The following is a 21,266-nucleotide window of genomic DNA, read 5'->3' as shown; positions in this document are numbered from 1 at the left end:
ATGCAACTTGTTGCGTTTTCTTGGTCCGACGCTAGCGGCAAAAAAGACGCATGCGTCGCACAACGCAACAAAAAAAAAACGCATGCGTCCCCCATGTTAAACATAGGGGCGCATGACGCATGCGTCGCCGCTGCGTCGCCCGACGCTAGTGTGAACGTTACCTTAGTGCGCTTGCAGCGTCATTTACCTATGGATTCAGTGTTGATGAAGAAGTGAGAAGATAAAGTATTTTGGTTGTACAGAATGCAAAAAAAAAAAAAAAAAATAAATAAATAAATATATGTAATAATGGACCCTTTGCTTTTTGACACTTATCCATTTACCCCCACACCACATTAATACTTTTGAGTACAGTATGTGCAAGTAAAGGAAGTAGTTATTCAGCGACCACTGTTTGCAATGTTGGTATCATCACAAGTGATTCAGTGTTATTACATCTGAAGTCTACATCTCTGTATGTCTATGAAACCTGATTTATGCAGGTTCCTGTAAAGGGATCTACCAGCCTGCCTGTGGGATTTATTGCTCCTTTCAATATATTTATAACATTTCTGGTATTTATAATGAATATATTGCATTATGGTGACTTTGGTAAATATTGTAATGTTATTTATTGCTGTCTACTTCTCTATCCCATATCATTATCTATAAACCTAGACCCAAAAGTCCCATGAGTATTTGGCAAGTAGGAACCTGCAGCGTATTCATTCTTTGCACACTTGCACTGCAGATCATGTGGTAACAGGCCCATGTGTCTATGACATTGTGATTTATTCTAATTGGCTTGATTTGTAAGAAGCCTGCTTACCTCTAATTATCTCTACAACCTGGAATTAATGTGTGTACTCGTCCTTTTCTTCCGTCTTATACCATGTCATTCTGGGCTATTGAGGACATATGGAGAATTTGCACTGAAAAGCATGTTCAGATGACTTTGTAGAAATTGTGTGTATATATATATATATATATATATATATATATATATATATATATATATATATATATATATATATATATAGCAATTAAATATAAAGTATCTGGTTATTAATCTATAGCGACATTCTCAGTAGTTTCCACCAGATATCATAGTAATTACATTGCAAAGAAAAGATCTGTGTAATTGGAGGCTGTGTAATGATAGTACATTGATAAGAAAAGAAAGTTTCATGCCAAGGTTATGTTGCAGAAATCTCAAAGGATCCCTGTGCCACCTTTGGGCATAAGAAGTATTATGTGTTCCTCTGTCCATATTCTCATTTCCATTACCACATGTTGAGATGAGATACTCACCTACCAGAGGAAATATAAAAAAGGCCATCTGCTCTACATTTAGCATTTCCAGTTGATGCCAGGGATGTTGCAGTTGATCCTTTAACTATCTAAAGTTGTCATTAGAATAATTGGATAATAAGTCTTTGACCCTAAAGACCCTAGTTATACCAATTAGACTATTGCTGGCTGAACCTGCCGATATCGACGAGTTTGGGCTACACTCAAATACAGGGTTGCACAACATACAGTACCTGGGTCGCAAAAGGATTTGCTGTGATCTGCAGGAAACGGGAGACAATGGTTCCTTTCTTGCTATATCCAAATATAGTTGTGACTTTCAGATGCGAATACATTTTGAACACTTGAGCGTTGGGATTGGGACAGAGCAGAACCCCGTCAGCCCCAGCCCTAACGTGCAGCGTCATGATGACGTCAGTTATCTGGCTGGGCAGCAACTCTCAATGGGCCTAATGGCATAGAATACACTGAGGCCTCAATCAGACATCTGTTTTTCACACACATGTTCTATCCATGTTTTTCACAATGTGCACCCATTATAATCTATGGGGCTAGGCCATTCGCGTCTTTGTTTTTTTCATGTGTCTGCAAAAAGTGATGGAGACATGTCCTTTTCGATCCGAGTCAGAAATCAAAATCACACATATGGGTCTGAGCAGCTACATTGAATTACAGACACACTGACCAAACACTGATGAAAATTGGTCTGTTTTTTTCACATACGAGAAAATAACGGAGGTCTAAGGCTAAGATCCCACTGCATTACAGATGGTTCATAAAAGATCGTCCAGGGTAGAATTAGAAATTAATTGCAAATTTTTGCGTATCATCAATGACTACAGAGTTTTACAGTTTCATGCAACAATTGATAATAACTAAGCAATTATAATGGGTTTCTATTAGTGATGAGCGAGTATACTCGTTGCTCGGGTTTTCCTGAGCACGCTCGGGTGATCTCCGAGTATTTGTTAGTGCTCGGAGATTTAGTTTCCGTTGCCGCAGCTGCACGATTTTACAGCTGCTGGACAGCCTGAACACATGTGGGAATTCCCTAACAAACAGGCATTCCCCACATGTACTCAGCCTGTCCAGCAGCCGTAAATCATGCAGCTGCGGCAACGGAAACTAAATCTCTGAGCACTAATAAATACTTGGAGATCACCTGAGCGTGCTTGGGAAAACCCAAGCAACGAGTATATTTGCTCATCACTAGTTTCTATGATAAAACAAAGTCATTAACAGCTCCTAGTCAGGTATAGATGTTCATAGAAAATGTTTAAAGTTGATAACTTGAATAAAAAATACCTTTTTATATGTTTTTCTTTTCCTTTGTACTCCCTTCATTTCCTAATAAAAATCATAGAATCATTAAATGTTATCATTGGAAGGGACCTCCAGGGTCATCGTTCCCAACCCTCTGCTCAATGCAGGATTCACTAAATCATCCCAGACAGATGTCTGTCCAGCCTCTGTTTGAAAACTTCCATTAAATGAAAACTCACCACCTCTTGTGGCAGCCTGTTCCATCATTGATCACCCTCCACGGTCAAAAAGTTTTTTCTATTATCCAATCTGTGTCTTGTCCCTTATAGTTTCATTTTATTGTTTCATGTGCAAATGAGGATAAGGATGATCCCTCTACACTGACATCCCTTCAGATATTGGAAGACCGTTATTAATTCTCCTCTTAGGCTTCTTTTTTGCAACCTAAACATTCCCAGATCGTTTAACCGTTTCTTGTAGGACATACTTTGCAGTCCGCTCACCATCCTGGTTGCTCTTCTCTGAAATGGTTCCAGTTTTTCAATGTCTTTTAAAATGTGGTGCCCAGAAATGGACACAGTTTTCCAGATGTGACCGGACCAAGGAAGAGTAGAGGGGGATAATTCATGTGATCTAGGCTCTATGCTTCCCTTAAGGCTATGTGCACACGTTGCAGATTTCCTGCAGATCTGCAGCTTTTTTTTCCGCGCAGAAACGCTGCAGATCTGCAAGTGAGTTACAGTACATTGTAAATCAATGGCAAAAAAAAATGCTGTGCTAATGGTGCGGAAAATTCTGCACAGAAAACGCAGCAGATTCAAAAAAGGACCATGTCAATTCTTTGTGCAGATCTGCTGCGTTTCTGCACCCATTCCATAATAGAAATCTGCAGGAGTAAAAAAAGGAAGAAATCTGCACAAAAATCTGCAACGTGTGCACATACTAAAAAAAGGCACAGATTCTGACCTGCGTTTTCTGCCAAGAAATGCAGAATTTGCACAGAAAATTCCACAGTCAAATCTGCAATGTGTGCATATAGCCTAGGGCTACTTTCACACATCAGGTTTTCAGTGTTGGGCTAAATCCGGCGAATGTTTGAAAAACTGGATCCTGCGCAGATTGTGAAAAACTGATGCGACGGATCCGTTTTTTTTTACGGATCTGGCTAGCCTATCTAGATTATTGGCTAAAAAAAAAATTTGGAGTATGCTCAGTTTAAAAAACCGGATCAGGCCGCCGGATCCGCCTTTTTCCGGATCTGGCGCTTTAGGCTTTTTCACCGGAGACAAAAAACGTTGCAGTGGACGTTTTTTCATGAAACCAGAAGCCGCAAATTTGCCGGATCCGGCGAAAACCGGACGAAACGCAATGTCATCCGGTGCAATCCGGCACTAATACAAGTCTATGGGAAAAAAACCTGATCCGGCGGCAACACTCACCTGATCCATTTTTTTTGAAAATTAGCCGGATTTAGCCTGACACTGAAATCCTGATGTGTGAAAGTAGCCTAATACGTTCTAGAACTGTGTTTGCCTTTTTTGCTGGTGCATCACACTGTTGACTCATATGCAGGCTATGATTTATTAGAATACCTTTTTCACACATGCTGTTGCGTAATTCTATTCCTCCCATTCTGTAAATGTAATTTATGTTTTTCCTGCCCAGATGTAAAGGGGCCAATATTGCACGCCCCACTTTTCAGTTTTTGAATTTCCACAAAAATGTAAAGTAACCAATAAATTTCGTTCAACTTCACAATTGTGTTCCACTTGTTGATTCTTCACCAAAAATGTACTTTTAGTATCTTTATGTTTGAAGCATGATATGTGGGAAAAGGTTGAAAAGTTCCAGGGGGGCCGAATACTTACGCAAGGCACTGTATAGTTAGGTCCAGAAGTATTTGGACAATGACTGAATCTTCGTGATTTGCGATCTACACACCACTATTTTTGATTTAAAATGAAACAGCTGTGGTGCAACTGAAGTGTAGACTTTAAAGGGAACTTGTCACCAGGTTTGGCTGATATAAGATATGGCCACTTCCTTTCAGGGCTGATATACAGCATTCTGTGATGCTGTAGACAAGCCCCCGATCCGACCTGAACGATAAGAAAAATAAGTTTTATCATACTCAGCCGGGGGGCGTTTGGTGGCAGTCCGGTCCGAAGGGTGTCGCAGGTTCGGGTCTGGCAACTTCCATCTTCTTGCAATGCCGCCCTCCTGCTTGCTTCAGGGCTCCTCGGCATCGTGTTCCTGTGCAGGTGTACTTATCTGCCCTGTTGAGGGCAGAGGAAAGTACTGCAGTGCGCAGGTGCGAGCCTCTCTAACCTTTTCCAGCGCCTGCGCACTGCAGTACTTTCCTCTGCCGTCAACAGGGCAGATAAGTACACCTGTGCAGGAGCGTGATGCTGGGGAGCCACAAAGCACAGGAAGGTGGTGATCAGAATAAGATGGGATGTACCGGACCTACGTCACCCATTGGACCGGACTGCCTGCCCGGGTGAGTATAATAAAACATATTTTTCTTATCTTTCAGGTTGGATCGCGGGCTTATCTACAGCATTATAGAATGCAAAATATTCCACTTCTTTGCCTTAAAGGGACTCTGTCACCCCAAAATTGGCCTATAAGCTAGTGCCATCGGCATCAGGGGCTTATCTACAGCATTCTGTAATGCATTCTGTAATGCTGTAGATAAGCTCCCAATGTTACCCTCAAGATAAGAAAAAGAAGTTAGATTATAGTTACCCATGGGCGGTCCGGTCCGATGGGCGTCGCGGTCCAGGTCCAGTGCCTCCCATCTTCATACGATGACGTCCTCTTCTTCCTGCTGCGGCTCCGGCGCAGGCGTACTTTGTCTGCCCTGTTGAGGGCAGAGCAAAGTACTGCAGTGCGCAGACACCAGGAAAGGTCAGAGAGGCTCTGCCCTCAACAGGGCAGACACAGTACGCCAGAGCCGCGGCAGGAAGAAAAGAAGAGGAAGTGATCGTATGAAGATGGGAGGCGACGGACCGTGACGCCCATCGGACCGTACCGGGAACGCCCCTGGGTGAGTATCATATAACCTGTTTTTCTTACCTTTCAGGTTACATCAGGGGCTTATCTACAGCATTACAGAATGCATTACAGAATGCTGTAGATAAGCCCCTGATGCCGGTGGCCTTAACTTATAGGCCAAATTGGGGTGACAGATTCCCTTTAGGAGTGAAAGGTAGGCCTTATAAAATGGGAGTCACCACCAACAGACATATCAAATCACAGCTTTATTAAACATGTATGGAAAGGACAAAAACACATCAAAAACATTTAAAACAAGGGGATATAACATAACCCCATACTGGGTGCCTGCTGCCCGCACCTCTCCTCCTTCAGGGTACACAAGCCCTCTTGAATCTTGCCCTGGACCGGTACACACGGGACCGGGTTTTTGCACTCTATATAGGGCTCATTTTCTCCAGGTGGTCGGTTCCATGTGTGATGGGTATTGGATTTTACATCTACCCATACATTTGCTTTGCTTTACTACACTACCTTCACCACTGGCATGGTTATTTCTATCGCTATATTTGTGGCCATTGCGGCATATTTACCATATGGTGCCTGTTAGGTCTTTCTTTTCCCCAGGGTATTATCATGTCCCTGTATAATATATGACTATATGGGACTGGCTGGGCTGTTTATGGTGCTTTATTACGCTGCTACTTTGGCTATGTTTAATTAATGGGCATGTGTATTATACTCTGCTTGGGTATGTGCGGGTTCTTTTGCCTTGTTTTGGGCTTTTGAAAGTATGGGGTTATGTTATATCCCCTTGTTTTAAATGTTTTTAATGTGTTTTTGTCCTTTGCATACATGTTTAATAAAGCTGTGATTTGATATGTCGTGTTGGTGGTGACTCCCATTTTATAAGGCCTACCTTTCTCTTCTCTTTATACACTTGGCTTCTGTTTAGGCCTTGGTTTGAGTCCCACCGACCGTGGTGCCCCCATTAACTTTTTGCCAGATTCCCTTTAGGAAAAACTTTTGAGTTACTTTCTCAGTATGTTTTAGGTCATTATATTGTGAAGCACCGTCCAATCAACCTTGCTGTGTTTGGTTGACTCTTAGCAGAAAGTGTACACTATTTGTCTGTGCAGGCCCAACATTTCTCATGCTATGAGGATGACGCAGAAGGTGTCATCCACCTCCAGAACTGTGAGCACCAGTCGGGGGGGAGGGGTGGGCCCAAAGCCACGCCCATCGGACCAGTTGGACCCGATTAGAATACAGCGTGGGAGAAATCAAAAACGTTTTTCAGGGCTATACAGGGGGACTCGGGCTTACCTAAGTATTTAGGGAAATGCATAAAAGACACTGAGTTAGATGATATTTTTAGCTGGTATGACTCAAAAATGGTGACAGGTTTCCTTTAATGACCTCCTTTACCATATGTGCACCTACAGGCTAGACACCCCACATTACTCAGCCACCAGTGGAAAGACCCGGCCTGCACCCTGCAAAAAAAATGTGCAAAAAAGATGTAAATAATAAATGAGGTATTTGTTACTATTTTTGCCAAAATACCCTAGCTGCGTCGAGGGATGTCAGGTGCATCTCACGTAATGTTGTGAACAACACCCTATACAAACATGTGTGCAATTGAATATGTTTTCAGTATTTTGCACCTGTGCTGTCCTTGCTTTTTTTCTTGGGGGACCTTTTTTTTGCATGGACGTGATATTATAAGTTTGGCTGTCTTTTCTCTCTCAGTGATATTGTTAATTTTCTTTTCCTCTTTCAGTGAATGCAATGAAATTACAAACAAACGTTTTGTCATTTGATTAGTGAGCAGTTTTACACTGGTTAGTGAATGAGAGCAAACAATGGTAAATGCTGTCAACACCTCTTGTAAAAGGCCTTTAACCCAAGCTAAAAGCAGTGTTCATCTAAATATCTATTTTATGTCTGCCATTTCAGTAGCCTATTATATCATTCACACATATTAACCTGCTGAGGAAGTTGTGATGAATCTACTTCCATAGTATCAAATGCCCCTTTTATGAGCAAAGCAAGAGCATACTGTACGTACCAATGCAAGTTGATGTGGTAGTTCACAACAATGCTTTTACACATGGACCTATTGTTTATTGGTTTCCTTTTACACCTGGACCAGCCTTCTGCTTTACAGTCAGACTGAAGTTTGTGATGAGGTTAGGAATCGCTGACCTCCTTGCATATAATATAATTCTTTATATATTCCTGATAATATATGTGGAAGTGAGCCTGACAAGTAAAAGATGGCGCCAGGCCACAACATGACTTATGCAATCGATTTCAGGGGATTCATCTATAAATCTACTCATCTCTGAGGACTGCCATTGTAGGAGCAAACAACATAACAATCCAACTTGCACTTACAGCCAGAGCTGTACATAGAAACATATAGAAAATAGATATTTCACTATTGTGCTAAAAAAACAATTGACCACCAGTAATCTGATTATGGTTTTCTGCACTGTACCATTGGGATCTGCCACATGAGAAACCGTGACTGTTGTGGAGGTTCGAACCAATATGCTGAAATTAATTCTGCCCGATATTAATATTAATATTTTAACCGTAAGAGCCCCCACACTGTCCCCATACACAGCATATGACCCCTCCATAGTTTCTGATGTCCAGCAAGAGCCCCCCATAGCCTCCCCATGTTCAGCAGGCGCCCCTCATAGCCTCCCCATGTCCAGCAGGAGACCACATATCCTCCCTATGCTCATCAGCAAATCCCCATAGCCTCTCCATGTCCAGGTTGCACAGATGCCTGTCCCTTGTGTTTTTTTTTTTCCCATTTCGCCCCATGGATCTCATTGAGACAAATGAATGAAACCTGTTGTGCTAGTCACAACCCACAGAAAAATAGTAAGTCAGCGAAGTCAGACGTTCCCAGGTCAATACCAAAAGAGCACGTAGTAAACCAAAGGAAAATACAAAGTCATAAATCAGGTCACGTTCCAGGGTTAGAATAGCAAAGAAATAGCGGATAAGCAAAGGGGCAATAACAAATGGGCAGTCACAACATGCACCAAAGGGCGGCAGCAGCAGCAGATCAGAAGCAAAGGGACAATAACAAACGGATAGTCAGAACACAGTCCAAAGGTCAGCAGCAGAAGATCAGAAGCAAAGGGACAATAACAAACAGGTAGTCAGAACACGATCCAAAGGTCAGCAGCAGAAGATCAGAACTTACAGCTCAGGGATCGGGCGAACAGGGCTAGACAGCTCACCAAAATAGCAGGGCAATAACCAAGAATAGGGAGCACCTGTGGAAATCTCTGCACCTCCCAGTCTCAGATAGGTCAACTGAGCTGTCAAAGCACTGACAGCTCAGCATTCCCCAGCACAGGTTAGGATGACAGAGCTGATAAAACCATTGGGATTAAATGCAATAACACAATCTTGGTGCCTCATTCATGCAATTGTAGAACATTCTTTGACGTGATACCGGAGTATCAAATATTAAACTGTAGAAATACATGTGACCCTTTTTTTTTTTTGTAATGCAGAAGTTTTTTATACACTGTTATGTAACACACGTGCTTATACTAAAGTACTTATTTTAGGATTAATTAATTTTCTTTCTTTAATTATAGGGAATATCGACCTAAAGAGAATGTAGAATTTCTTAGGAATGGTACTAAAGTTTTTGCTGTTAATCCCAAGACTTACATTTTTGAACCTAACAAGTCTGTTGGGGACCCTAAAGTGGACTTAATACGGACAATCAATATTCCTATTGTGGTAAGTCTTATTATATCACTGTTTAAGATGAATTTTATTTTCGGTCTAAAGTAACTGTATTACAGAGGTTGTTCACCAAACAAGTATAAATAACTTACTAATATAGTTCAACTCTACCAGGTGCCCAAATGGCAATCCCCCCAAAATGAAAGTTTTTACAGGGGTGAGGCATTTGCTCGCTTTACTTTTACCATGTCTCCCAAAAGGTTTACTTGAGTGGTTAGTTGGACCGCCACTTCTCAAATATAGTACGGCTTTTTGTGGCTCTTAAAATGTGGATTTTTGTTGCTATTTCAACCTACTGAAGAATTGTTTGCTTGTAGTTATCTTATCTCAGTTGCTTGCCAGATTAGAGCAGACTCATCAGTAATTGCTTTGTTCTTTATTTCAGACCCTGTTGGAAATGACCCGAAATAATAAGTATTTTAAATATATAAAAGCAATAGTTGCTGCAGTTTTGAAGACTTACAATGAAAATATATTTCTTACTCGATCGGTGGATGACTTGCTGTGGGGTTACAAAGATCCTGTACTTTCTTTGGTGCACACTGTAGTGCCGGAAATTAGTGAAATGTTTGGCCTCTTCTACAATGTAAGTTTCATAGGTGGGTGGGAAGTGTGTTCAGATGCTTTGTAAAGTAAAAGTAAATCTATAAACCACATTTTTAAGGCTACGTTCACATTAGCGTTACGCTAATGTGCGTCGCTGTTGCGTCGGCGCGCCCCTATGTTTAACATAGGGGACGCGTGCGTTGTTTTGGTGGCGTTTTTCGCCACGTGCGTCGTTTCCGACGCTAGCGTCGGACGCAAGAAAACGCTACATGTAGCATTTTCTGTGCGTCCGATTTTCGTCAAAAACGACGCACGCGTCGCAAAACGCGCGTGTTTTTGCGCGCGTTTGCGCGCGTTTTTCCGTGCGTCGCCGCTGCGTCGCCGACGCAACGCTAATGTGAACGTAGACTAAGAAACCTTCTAAAGAGTAACATAGTAACATAGTAAGGCCGAAAAAAGACATTTGTCCATCCAGTTCAGCCTATATTCCATCATAATAAATCCCCAGATCTACGTCCTTCTACAGAACCTAATAATTGTGTGATACAATATTGTTCTGCTCCAGGAAGACATCCAGGCCTCTCTTGAACCCCTCGACTGAGTTCGCCATCACCACCTCCTCAGGCAAGCAATTCCAGATTCTCACTGCCCTAACAGTAAAGAATCCTCTTCTATGTTGGTGGAAAAACCTTCTCTCCTCCAGACGCAAAGAATGCCCCCTTGTGCCCGTCACCTTCCTTGGTATAAACAGATCCTCAGCGAGATATTTGTATTGTCCCCTTATATACTTATACATGGTTATTAGATCGCCCCTCAGTCGTCTTTTTTCTAGACTAAAGAGGTTCTACATTAAGGCCATGTGCACACGTTCAGGTTTTTTTGCGTTTTTTTCCCGCTAAAAACGCTATAAAAACTCATTAAAAACGCATACATTATGCATTCTATCATTTAGAATGCATTCTGCATGTTTTGTGCACATGGATGCGTTTTTTTCTTCGAAAAAAACGCATCGCGGTAAAAAAATGAGCATGTTCATTATTTTTGCGGATTTTCTGCGTTTTTCCCGCAATTCTATGCATTTGGGCAAAAACGCACAAAAAACGCATCAAAAACGCGTCAAAAAACACGAAAAAAAAAACGCACGTGGATTTCTGGCAGAAATGTCCGGTTTTTGTCAGGAAAATTTCTGCAAGAAATCCTGACGTGTGCACATACCCTAATACCAACTTGTGACATGAAGCCCATGCTACAGACCCACCAAGGTTCTATATAGGGGGGCCTATGTCTAATTAATGTGCAATTTAATTTTCTATTGGTACTTTGGAACAGTCATTTAAAGATGTCATTAAGATGTGTGCCTCATTGGATCGGTGGAAAAACAATCAAAAAGTGTGTAAACCATCAGCATGACATCGGAAATCACGCCTCGTCTGCAGAGCAGAACAGATGAGAAGCTGCTGCCCCGTCGACGTGACATCTGCAGGAGCGGCGTGTGACTGACTTGTGCTTGGGGAGATTGGCACGGGGCACAACAGGCATACTACCTGCCAGTTAGTTCTTAGGCCCATAGTGGAAAAAAAAAAGTCCTGGATTACCCCCCAAAATTTTGCAACTTTTGACTTTTTCACCCCAGTTTCAGGCAGCTCCGCCCCCCTGTTGAGCAGGCATAGCGTTGCCCACCCATCATATTCTTCAAAAGCCCCAAATCAGCACTTCTGAAGCTCAAAATAATAATGTGAATACAAAGATATATAATATGTAACCTTCATGAATTCAGTCCTACTTCTCCCTAAGGTCTTCTCAGTCCCCAATCATAGGCTTCCAATCATGGCACATTATGACTGAATTCATATTGCAATGGTTTTTGTTTGTTGTTAAGGGATCCACTATTATTAATTTTTTAAACATGTTATACATTTAAGAAGACATTATTTTAGTGGTCTTGACTTTATAGACCTCACTTATGTCTTCGCGTCACACTTCACTTTTTGCAGATGAATGCAACAAATGATGGGACATACGTGTTTCTTAGTGGATCCGAAGGATACATGGATTTTACAAAGATTGTGGAATGGAATGAAAACAGGTAGGGACAGCATGTTTTCTAAGCTCCTATAACATATTATGTACCCGTATAAGCGGTCATGAGGTTCATGCATTTCATAAAGCACCCTCACACAGTGCCCCCATGTAATCATAGTTATACAGTCTGTACTGTTAGAGCTGCGAGTCTATGCTGCTCACTGCAGGGAAGCTTGTCATAGCTCATATATGAAAAGAGATTAAAATGATCCTGGATACCTTTCGTGAGTGTATTATGGGGAATCTGTAAGCAGGTTTGCTATGTAATGTGAGAGCAGTATAAAGTTGTGTTAGCGAGCCTGATTCCAGCAGTGTATCAGTTACTGGACTGCTTGATGTAGTTTTGATTGAATCCATGTTTTCTCTGCTGTAGATATAGCATTGCACAGAATGCTGTATAACCCCACACACCGATGTTTGGCAGCTTCCTGTGTACATTGTACATAATCTACAAGCTGCCAATTAGTGATATAGGCGGAATTATACAGATAAGCTTGACTACCTTGGACATGACACTTAGTCCTGCAGTGATAATCTCCTGCTGATAAAACACGTATTTTATTGAAAGTACATCAAGCTATTGAGCAAGTGACATATCCATGGAATCAGGCTCTCTGCTCCTTCATTGTGCTGCTCTCAGATTAAATGGCAAAAAGCTGCTGACAGATTCCCTTTAATGTTAGAAGTATTGGTTATTGGGCGACCAGGCATTTATTCTGCTTGCCGTAATTGTTCTTGGGATAACATTTTTCCCTAAGATGAGGAAAATTGGGTTTTGTGTTGTGAATTCTGTGGCAGAGCTCCCTCCTGTGGTCACAAGTGGTACTTCGGCTGGTTCTCTCTGTGAGCTTCCGTTGGTGGAGGAAAGTGGTACTGCGGCTTCTGAGTTTCCTTCCTCAGGTGATGTGGTGAAGTCGTTAGGTGCTGCTCTATTTAACTCCACCTAGTGCTTTGATCCTGGCCTCCAGTCAATGTTCTAGTATTGGACCTGTTTCCTCCTGGATCGTTCCTGTGGCCTGCTGCTCTGCATAGCTAAGTTCCTCTTTGCTATTTGTTTGCTGTTTTTTTCTGTCCAGCTTGTCAATTTGTTTTTTTCTGCTTGCTGGAAGCTCTGGGACGCAGAGGGTGTACCTCTGTGCCGTTAGTTCGGTACGGAGGGTCTTTTTGCCCCCTTTGCGTGGTTTTTGTAGGGTTTTGTGTTGACCGCAAAGTTACCTTTCCTATCCTCGCTCTGTTCAGAAAGTTGGGCCTCACTTTGCTAAATCTATTTCATCTCTACGTTTGTCTTTTCATCTTAACTCACAGTCATTATATGTGGGGGCTGCCTTTTCCTTTGGGGTATTTCTCTGAGGCAAGGTAGGCTTATTTTCTATCTTCAGGCTAGCTAGTTTCTCAGGCCGTGCCGAGTTGCATAGGGAGCGTTAGGCGCAATCCACGGCTGCCTTTAGTGTGGTTGGAGAGGATTCGGGATTGCGGTCAACAGAGTTCCCACATCTCAGAGCTCGTTCTTGTTTTTTGGGTTATTGCCAGGTGACTGTATGTGCGCTGACCTCTATGTCCATTGTGGTACTGAATTACCTTTCATAACAGTACTGGAGGCCAAAAGTACTAATGATTCCCAATAGAGGGAAAAAAGAAGTTCTGAGACCATTTTTTTTTCTTTGCACTGTGTTTTGCCTTTTTTTTCCCCTAGACATTTGGGTGGTTCAGGACACAGGTGTAGCAATGGACATTAAAGGTCTGTCTTCATGTGTGGATCAGCTCACGGCAAGAGTACAAAGTATTCAAGACTTTGTGGTTCAGAATTCTATGTTAGAACCGAGAATTCCTATTCCTGATTTGTTTTTTGGAGATAGAACTAAATTTCTGAGTTTCAAAAATAATTGTAAACTATTTCTGGCTTTGAAACCTCGCTCCTCTGGTGACCCAGTTCAACAAGTTAGGATCGTTATTTCTTTTTTGCGTGGCGACCCTCAGGACTGGGCATTTTCTCTTGCGTCAGGAGATCCTGCATTAAGTAATATCGATGCATTTTTCCTGGCGCTCGGATTGCTGTACGATGAGCCTAATTCTGTGGATCAGGCAGAGAAGAATTTGCTGACTCTGTGTCAGGGTCAGGATGAAATAGAGGTATATTGTCAGAAATTTAGAAAGTGGTCCGTACTCACTCAGTGGAATGAAGGTGCGCTCGCAGCTATTTTCAGAAAAGGTCTCTCTGAAGCCCTTAAGGATGTCATGGTGGGATTTCCTATGCCTGCTGGTCTGAATGAGTTTATGTCTTTGGCCATTCAGATCGGTCGACGCTTGCGCGAGCGTAAATCTGTGCACCATTTGGCGGTATTACCTGAGCCTATGCAGTGCGATAGGACTTTGACCAGAGTTGAACGGCAAGAACACAGACGTCTGAATGGGCTGTGTTTCTACTGTGGTGATTCCACTCATGCTATCTCTGATTGTCCTAAGCGCACTAAGCGGTTCGCTAGGTCTGCCACCATTGGTACGGTACAGTCAAAATTTCTTTTGTCCGTTACCTTGATCTGCTCTTTGTCATCGTATTCTGTCTTGGCATTTGTGGACTCAGGCGCTGCTCTGAATTTGATGGACTTGGAGTATGCTAGGCGTTGTGGGTTTTTCTTGGAGCCCTTGCAGTGTCCTATTCCATTGAGAGGAATTGATGCTACGCCTTTGGCCAAGAATAAGCCTCAGTACTGGACCCAGCTGACCATGTGCATGGCTCCTGCACATCAGGAGGTTATTCGCTTTCTGGTGTTGCATAATCTGCATGATGTGGTCGTGTTGGGGTTGCCATGGCTACAAGTCCATAATCCAGTATTAGATTGGAAATCCATGTCTGTGTCCAGCTGGGGTTGTCAGGGGGTACATGGTGATGTCCCATTTCTGACTATTTCGTCATCCACCCCTTCTGAGGTTCCTGAGTTCTTGTCTGATTACCGGGATTTATTTGATGAGCCCAAGTCCGATACCCTACCTCCGCATAGGGATTGTGATTGTGCTATCGATTTGATTCCTGGTAGTAAATTCCCAAAAGGTCGACTGTTTAATTTATCTGTGCCTGAGCACTCCGCTATGCGGAGTTATGTGAAGGAGTCTTTGGAGAAGGGGCATATTCGCCCGTCATCGTCGCCATTAGGAGCAGGGTTCTTTTTTGTAGCCAAGAAGGATGGTTCACTGAGACCTTGTATAGATTACCGCCTTCTAAATAAGATCACGGTTAAATTTCAGTACCCCTTGCCATTGTTATCTGATTTGTTTGCTCGGATTAAGGGGGCTAGTTGGTTCACCAAGATAGATCTTCGTGGTGCGTATAATCTTGTGCGTATTAAGCGAGGCGATGAGTGGAAAACTGCATTTAATACGCCCGAGGGCCATTTTGAGTATCTAGTAATGCCATTCGGACTTGCCAATGCTCCATCAGTGTTTCAGTCCTTTATGCATGACATCTTCCGAGAGTACCTGGATAAATTCCTGATTGTGTACTTAGATGACATTTTGATCTTCTCGGATGATTGGGAGTCTCATGTGAAGCAGGTCAGAACGGTGTTTCAGGTCCTGCGTGCTAATTCTTTGTTTGTGAAGAGATCAAAGTGTCTCTTTGGTGTTCAGAAGGTTTCATTTTTGGGGTTCATCTTTTCCCCTTCTACTATCGAGATGGACCCTGTTAAGGTCCAAGCCATCCATAATTGGACTCAGCCGACATCTCTGAAAAGTCTGCAAAAGTTCCTGGGCTTTGCTAATTTTTATCGTCGCTTCATCTGCAATTTTTCTAGTATTGCTTAACCATTGACCGATTTGACCAAGAAAGGTGCTGATTTGGTCAATTGGTCTTCTGCTGCGGTGGAAGCTTTTCAAGAGTTGAAGCGTCGTTTTTCTTCTGCCCCTGTGTTGTGTCAACCAGATGTTTCGCTTCCGTTCCAGGTCGAGGTTGATGCTTCTGAGATTGGAGCAGGGGCTGTTTTGTCGCAGAGAAGTTCTGATTGCTCGGTGATGAAACCATGCGCCTTCTTTTCCAGGAAGTTTTCGCCTGCTGAGCGAAATTATGATGTGGGCAATCGAGAGTTGCTGGCCATGAAGTGGGCATTCGAGGAGTGGCGTCATTGGCTTGAAGGAGCTAAGCATCGCGTGGTGGTCTTGACTGATCATAAGAACTTGACTTATCTCGAGTCCGCCAAGCGGTTGAATCCTAGACAAGCTCGTTGGTCGTTGTTTTTTGCCCGTTTTGACTTTGTGATTTCATACCTTCCGGGCTCTAAAAATGTGAAGGCGGATGCTCTGTCTAGGAGTTTTGTGCCCGACTCTCCGGGTATATCTGAGCCGGCGGGTATCCTCAAAGAGGGAGTAATTGTGTCTGCCATCTCCCCTGATTTGCGGCGGGTGCTGCAAAAATTTCAGGCTAATAAACCTGATCGTTGCCCAGCGGAGAAACTGTTTGTCCCTGATAGGTGGACGAATAAAGTTATCTCTGAGGTTCATTGTTCGGTGTTGGCTGGTCATCCTGGAATCTTTGGTACCAGAGAGTTAGTGGCTAGATCCTTTTGGTGGCCATCTCTGTCGCGGGATGTGCGTACTTTTGTGCAGTCCTGTGGGATTTGTGCTCGGGCTAAGCCCTGCTGTTCTCGTGCCAGTGGGTTGCTTTTGCCCTTGGATTGCTTTTGCCCTATGGATTTTATTTCAGATCTTCCCGTCTCTCAAAAGATGTCAGTCATTTGGGTGGTCTGTGATCGCTTCTCTAAGATGGTCCATTTGGTACCCTTGTCTAAGTTGCCTTCCTCCTCTGATTTGGTGCCATTGTTTTTCCAGCATGTGGTTCGTTTACATGGCATTCCAGAGAATATCGTTTCTGACAGAGGTTCCCAGTTTGTTTCGAGGTTTTGGCGAGCCTTTTGTGGTAGGATGGGCATTGACTTGTCTTTTTCCTCGGCTTTCCATCCTCAGACTAATGGCCAGACCGAACGAACCAATCAGACCTTGGAAACATATCTGAGATGCTTTGTTTCTGCTGATCAGGATGACTGGGTGTCCTTTTTGCCTTTGGCTGAGTTCGCCCTTAATAATCGGGCCAGCTCGGCTACCTTGGTTTCACCGTTTTTCTGCAACTCTGGGTTCCATCCTCGTTTCTCTTCAGGGCAGGTTGAGTCTTCGGACTGTCCTGGTGTGGATACTGTGGTGGACAGGTTGCAGCAGATTTGGACTCATGTAGTGGACAATTTGACTTTGTCCCAGGAGAAGGCTCAACGTTTCGCTAATCGCAGACGCTGTGTGGGTCCCCGACTTCGGGTTGGGGACTTGGTTTGGTTATCTTCTCGTCATATTCCTATGAAGGTTTCCTCTCCTAAGTTTAAACCTCGTTTTATTGGTCCGTATAGGATTTCTGAGGTTCTTAATCCTGTGTCTTTTCATCTGACCCTTCCAGATTCTTTTTCCATACATAACGTATTCCATAGGTCATTGTTGCGGAGATACGTGGCACCTATGGTTCCATCTGTTGATCCTCCTGCCCCGGTTTTGGTGGAGGGGGAGTTGGAGTATATTGTGGAGAAGATTTTGGATTCTCGTGTTTCAAGGCGGAAACTCCAGTATCTGGTTAAGTGGAAGGGTTATGCTCAGGAAGATAATTCCTGGGTCTTTGCCTCTGATGTCCATGCTCCCGATCTTGTTCGTGCCTTTCATATGGCTCATCCTGGTCGTCCTGGGAGCTCTGGTGAGGGTTCGGTGACCCCTCCTCAAGTACTGTTGTGAATTCTGTGGCAGAGCTCCCTCCTGTGGTCACAAGTGGTACTTCGGCTGGTTCTCTCTGTGAGCTTCCGTTGGTGGAGGAAAGTGGTACTGCGGCTTCTGAGTTTCCTTCCTCAGGTGATGTGGTGAAGTCGTTAGGTGCTGCTCTATTTAACTCCACCTAGTGCTTTGATCCTGGCCTCCAGTCAATGTTCTAGTATTGGACCTGTTTCCTCCTGGATCGTTCCTGTGGCCTGCTGCTCTGCATAGCTAAGTTCCTCTTTGCTATTTGTTTGCTGTTTTTTTCTGTCCAGCTTGTCAATTTGTTTTTTTCTGCTTGCTGGAAGCTCTGGGACGCAGAGGGTGTACCTCCGTGCCGTTAGTTCGGTACGGAGGGTCTTTTTGCCCCCTTTGCGTGGTTTTTGTAGGGTTTTGTGTTGACCGCAAAGTTACCTTTCCTATCCTCGCTCTGTTCAGAAAGTTGGGCCTCACTTTGCTAAATCTATTTCATCTCTACGTTTGTCTTTTCATCTTAACTCACAGTCATTATATGTGGGGGCTGCCTTTTCCTTTGGGGTATTTCTCTGAGGCAAGGTAGGCTTATTTTCTATCTTCAGGCTAGCTAGTTTCTCAGGCCGTGCCGATTTGCATAGGGAGCGTTAGGCGCAATCCACGGCTGCCTTTAGTGTGGTTGGAGAGGATTCGGGATTGCGGTCAACAGAGTTCCCACGTCTCAGAGCTCGTTCTTGTTTTTTGGGTTATTGCCAGGTGACTGTATGTGCGCTGACCTCTATGTCCATTGTGGTACTGAATTACCTTTCATAACAGTTTTGCTTCTTTTGGGATTATTTTCCCTTCATTTGAATGTACATTGCTCAATAGTAGCTTGAAGTTGGACTACATGGATTATTTTCCACCTTACTAATTAGACTTGTGACTTTGTTGGACCTGACTTGGATATATGTTAAGGGACATAAAATATGAGCATACTCAGAAGATCGAATATTGTAGATAACGGCACTCACCACTGGTACATGAAAAGCAGCACTTTATTCGGTCAGCGCATTAGGATCACAGAAATGGAAGAAAACAAGCGACAGTGGTTTTGCGTGACCTCACGCTTCTGGCTTGTGAAATCCTAAGATCACGCTGCTTTTCCTCCATGTCTGTGATCCTCATGCACGGACCGAATAAAGTGCTGCTTTTCATGTACCAGTGGTGAGTGCCACTATCTACAATCTTTGATCTTCTGATTATTCTCCTGTATTGACTTTTAATAGCAGAACAGGTTTTGGTTTCCTGGATTAGTTTTGCAACATTTGAAATAATTGCATGGTGGAATTGAGTGGATGTTCTAGCAGTTCCCGCGTGGTTTGTCTCATTTCCATTATCAACATAAAATATGATTTGTTCTCCTGTTGATATATATTTTCTCTATTGTTTCTTAAATAGAAGTCTTTCGTGGTGGACAACAGACACGTGCAACATGATTAATGGAACAGATGGAACATCCTTTCACCCATTAATAAATAAGGATGATATCATTTACTTATTTTCATCAGATCTATGTAGGTAAGGAAAATCTTTAATATACCTGCATATTCGGAATGACTGTAGATCAATACAAACAGTCATCTGCCACCACTTGATTCCTAAAAGTATGGTAAAAAGTTTTAGCTGTTGTCCGGAGAAATGCAAAAATGCTCTGCCATGTGACTTTGCTTGTTCCCTAGAAAATTCAATTTCCAGGAAATGTCTTTTGGAATTAAAAGGTTACTTGCAGCGTTATTCCACAGTGCAGCATACAAGTGTCATCATGGAGCCAAAGTCACAAGTATCAGAATATGAAAGAAATGTGATTAAGAAAAAAAACAACAATCTCTTGACCATGACTTTGAATTGATTTTGAGTTTCCAAGAACCTACTGATCTTAGATTGTTGTGCTCAAGAAAGTCAGGAAATTCTAGAGTACGGTGCAACTCCCTAATCTGTAGCTATGTTAATGAATGAGGCCAAAGGAGAATATTCATACGGGTTTCAGGAAGGCACCAGCAATGGAAATAACCAAGTGTTTTAAAATTCTGAAAGACATTGCTGAATACAGCATGCTAAACATATGAAGGCTGTGCCATGTCGCCTAAGTGGTGTATTATCTTCAGTTAGTAAAGTGTGCCTCAATGGCCTGTGCAGTCACCAGTTACTAATCCAGTAGGCCATGATTGGATAGCGGTAGAGCATGAGATTCCCAGTATGGATGTCCAGAAACTGCGAGATGCTAAGTGTAGGTAACTATCTAGAAAATGCAATGGTGATCCCATAAGATTTTCAGACTTCTCTGTTTTGTCAACATGAAAAACATTTCCTTTACAAATGGTAATTTATTACACATATTATTAACTCCTTTTTTTCGGTGATGACCCACATCCAGTCTCCGAGGTCATTCTGAATCTAGTGTCTAGAAGGGTTGGCCAGTACCATTATGGCTTCTATATTCCTTTACCTTAGTGTTACATCTATAGTAAGACAATGTCACCTAGTGAGAACCCACATTGCTGTGAGCACACTCTTTTTTATAGCAAAATATATTTTCCTATGGATGCTGGAGCTAGTTTTTTTTGTTTTCTGCTACAGATTTAAAGGGAACCTGTCACCTTGGAAAATGCCATTTACCTGCAGATATGGGGTTGATCTGCAGGTAAATAGCATTGCAATGCTGCTAAATCGCCTTACTGAATGCGCGGATATTGGGAGAAAATGTATATATTGACTTCCTGCAAAAGCTCACAGCTCCGCTCACTGAACTATCAGGACGCACCGACACTTTGCTTGACAGCTTGTTTTGCATAGATGCGCTGTAGAGCTGGCTGTCAATTAAAGTGCCATTGTCTGACTAGAGCCACCACTCATAGTTAGTAGCCACCCCATACACGCCCCCATCTCTGAAAGCCGGTGGCTGTCGGAGGGAAAGAAGTTCATTTTCTCATGGCCAGATAGCATTATTTACCTGCAGATCAAACCTATTTTCAGGCAAATAACGTTTTCCAAATTGGCACGTTCCCTTTAAAACAACAAGACTTTTCAGAAAAACTTTTAGATCATTGAGTGAAGTAGTAATAAGCCAAAAAAATTGACTCTAATGCATCTATAAATAAACTGAACTAATTGTGTCTTTTTACGGGAGGGAGAATGCAGAACGTCCATCCGGTAAGTATGAAAAAACCTATTTATTTAAATCCAATAAAACTATCAATGTCCAGGAAAAATGTTAAAACTGACACATTTCTTGTGAAAAAATCATAGTATATGTTTAAGGGCATTTTTCACCAGAAACATTTCAGTTTTAACATTGTTTCAGGACATTGTTCATTTTAATGGATTCAAATAAATAGTTATTTTTATACTTACCGGATAGACGTGCTGCACTCATTCTCCCTCTTGTGCTGTTCTGCACCCTCCGGTTACAAAGTTCTCAGCTACTTGTATGATCAGGAAGCTTGGCTAGCTCCTTTTTTGCCTTTATTCTTAGGCTAGGTTCACATTGCGTTAGTGCAATCTGTTTAGCGGATACGCTA

At 42.7% G+C, this 21,266-nt stretch overlaps 1 protein-coding gene across 1 annotated transcript in view; it reads left to right on the top strand.

Annotated features, from left to right (window-relative positions):
* The window catches only part of SCARB2 (scavenger receptor class B member 2), a 113,780-nt gene that overhangs the window by 13,914 nt on the left and 78,600 nt on the right, over positions 1 to 21,266 (top strand). The window contains exons 3-6 of the mRNA XM_069743394.1: positions 9,180 to 9,327; positions 9,719 to 9,919; positions 11,874 to 11,965; positions 19,147 to 19,266. Coding sequence (XP_069599495.1) covers positions 9,180 to 9,327; positions 9,719 to 9,919; positions 11,874 to 11,965; positions 19,147 to 19,266 — 561 coding nt within the window. The remainder of the gene's footprint in view (positions 1 to 9,179; positions 9,328 to 9,718; positions 9,920 to 11,873; positions 11,966 to 19,146; positions 19,267 to 21,266) is intronic.

This window comes from Ranitomeya imitator, chromosome 1 (assembly GCF_032444005.1).
Source record: "Ranitomeya imitator isolate aRanImi1 chromosome 1, aRanImi1.pri, whole genome shotgun sequence".
NCBI classification, from domain to species: domain Eukaryota; kingdom Metazoa; phylum Chordata; class Amphibia; order Anura; family Dendrobatidae; genus Ranitomeya; species Ranitomeya imitator.
This window is presented reverse-complemented; position numbering and strand designations above follow the sequence as displayed.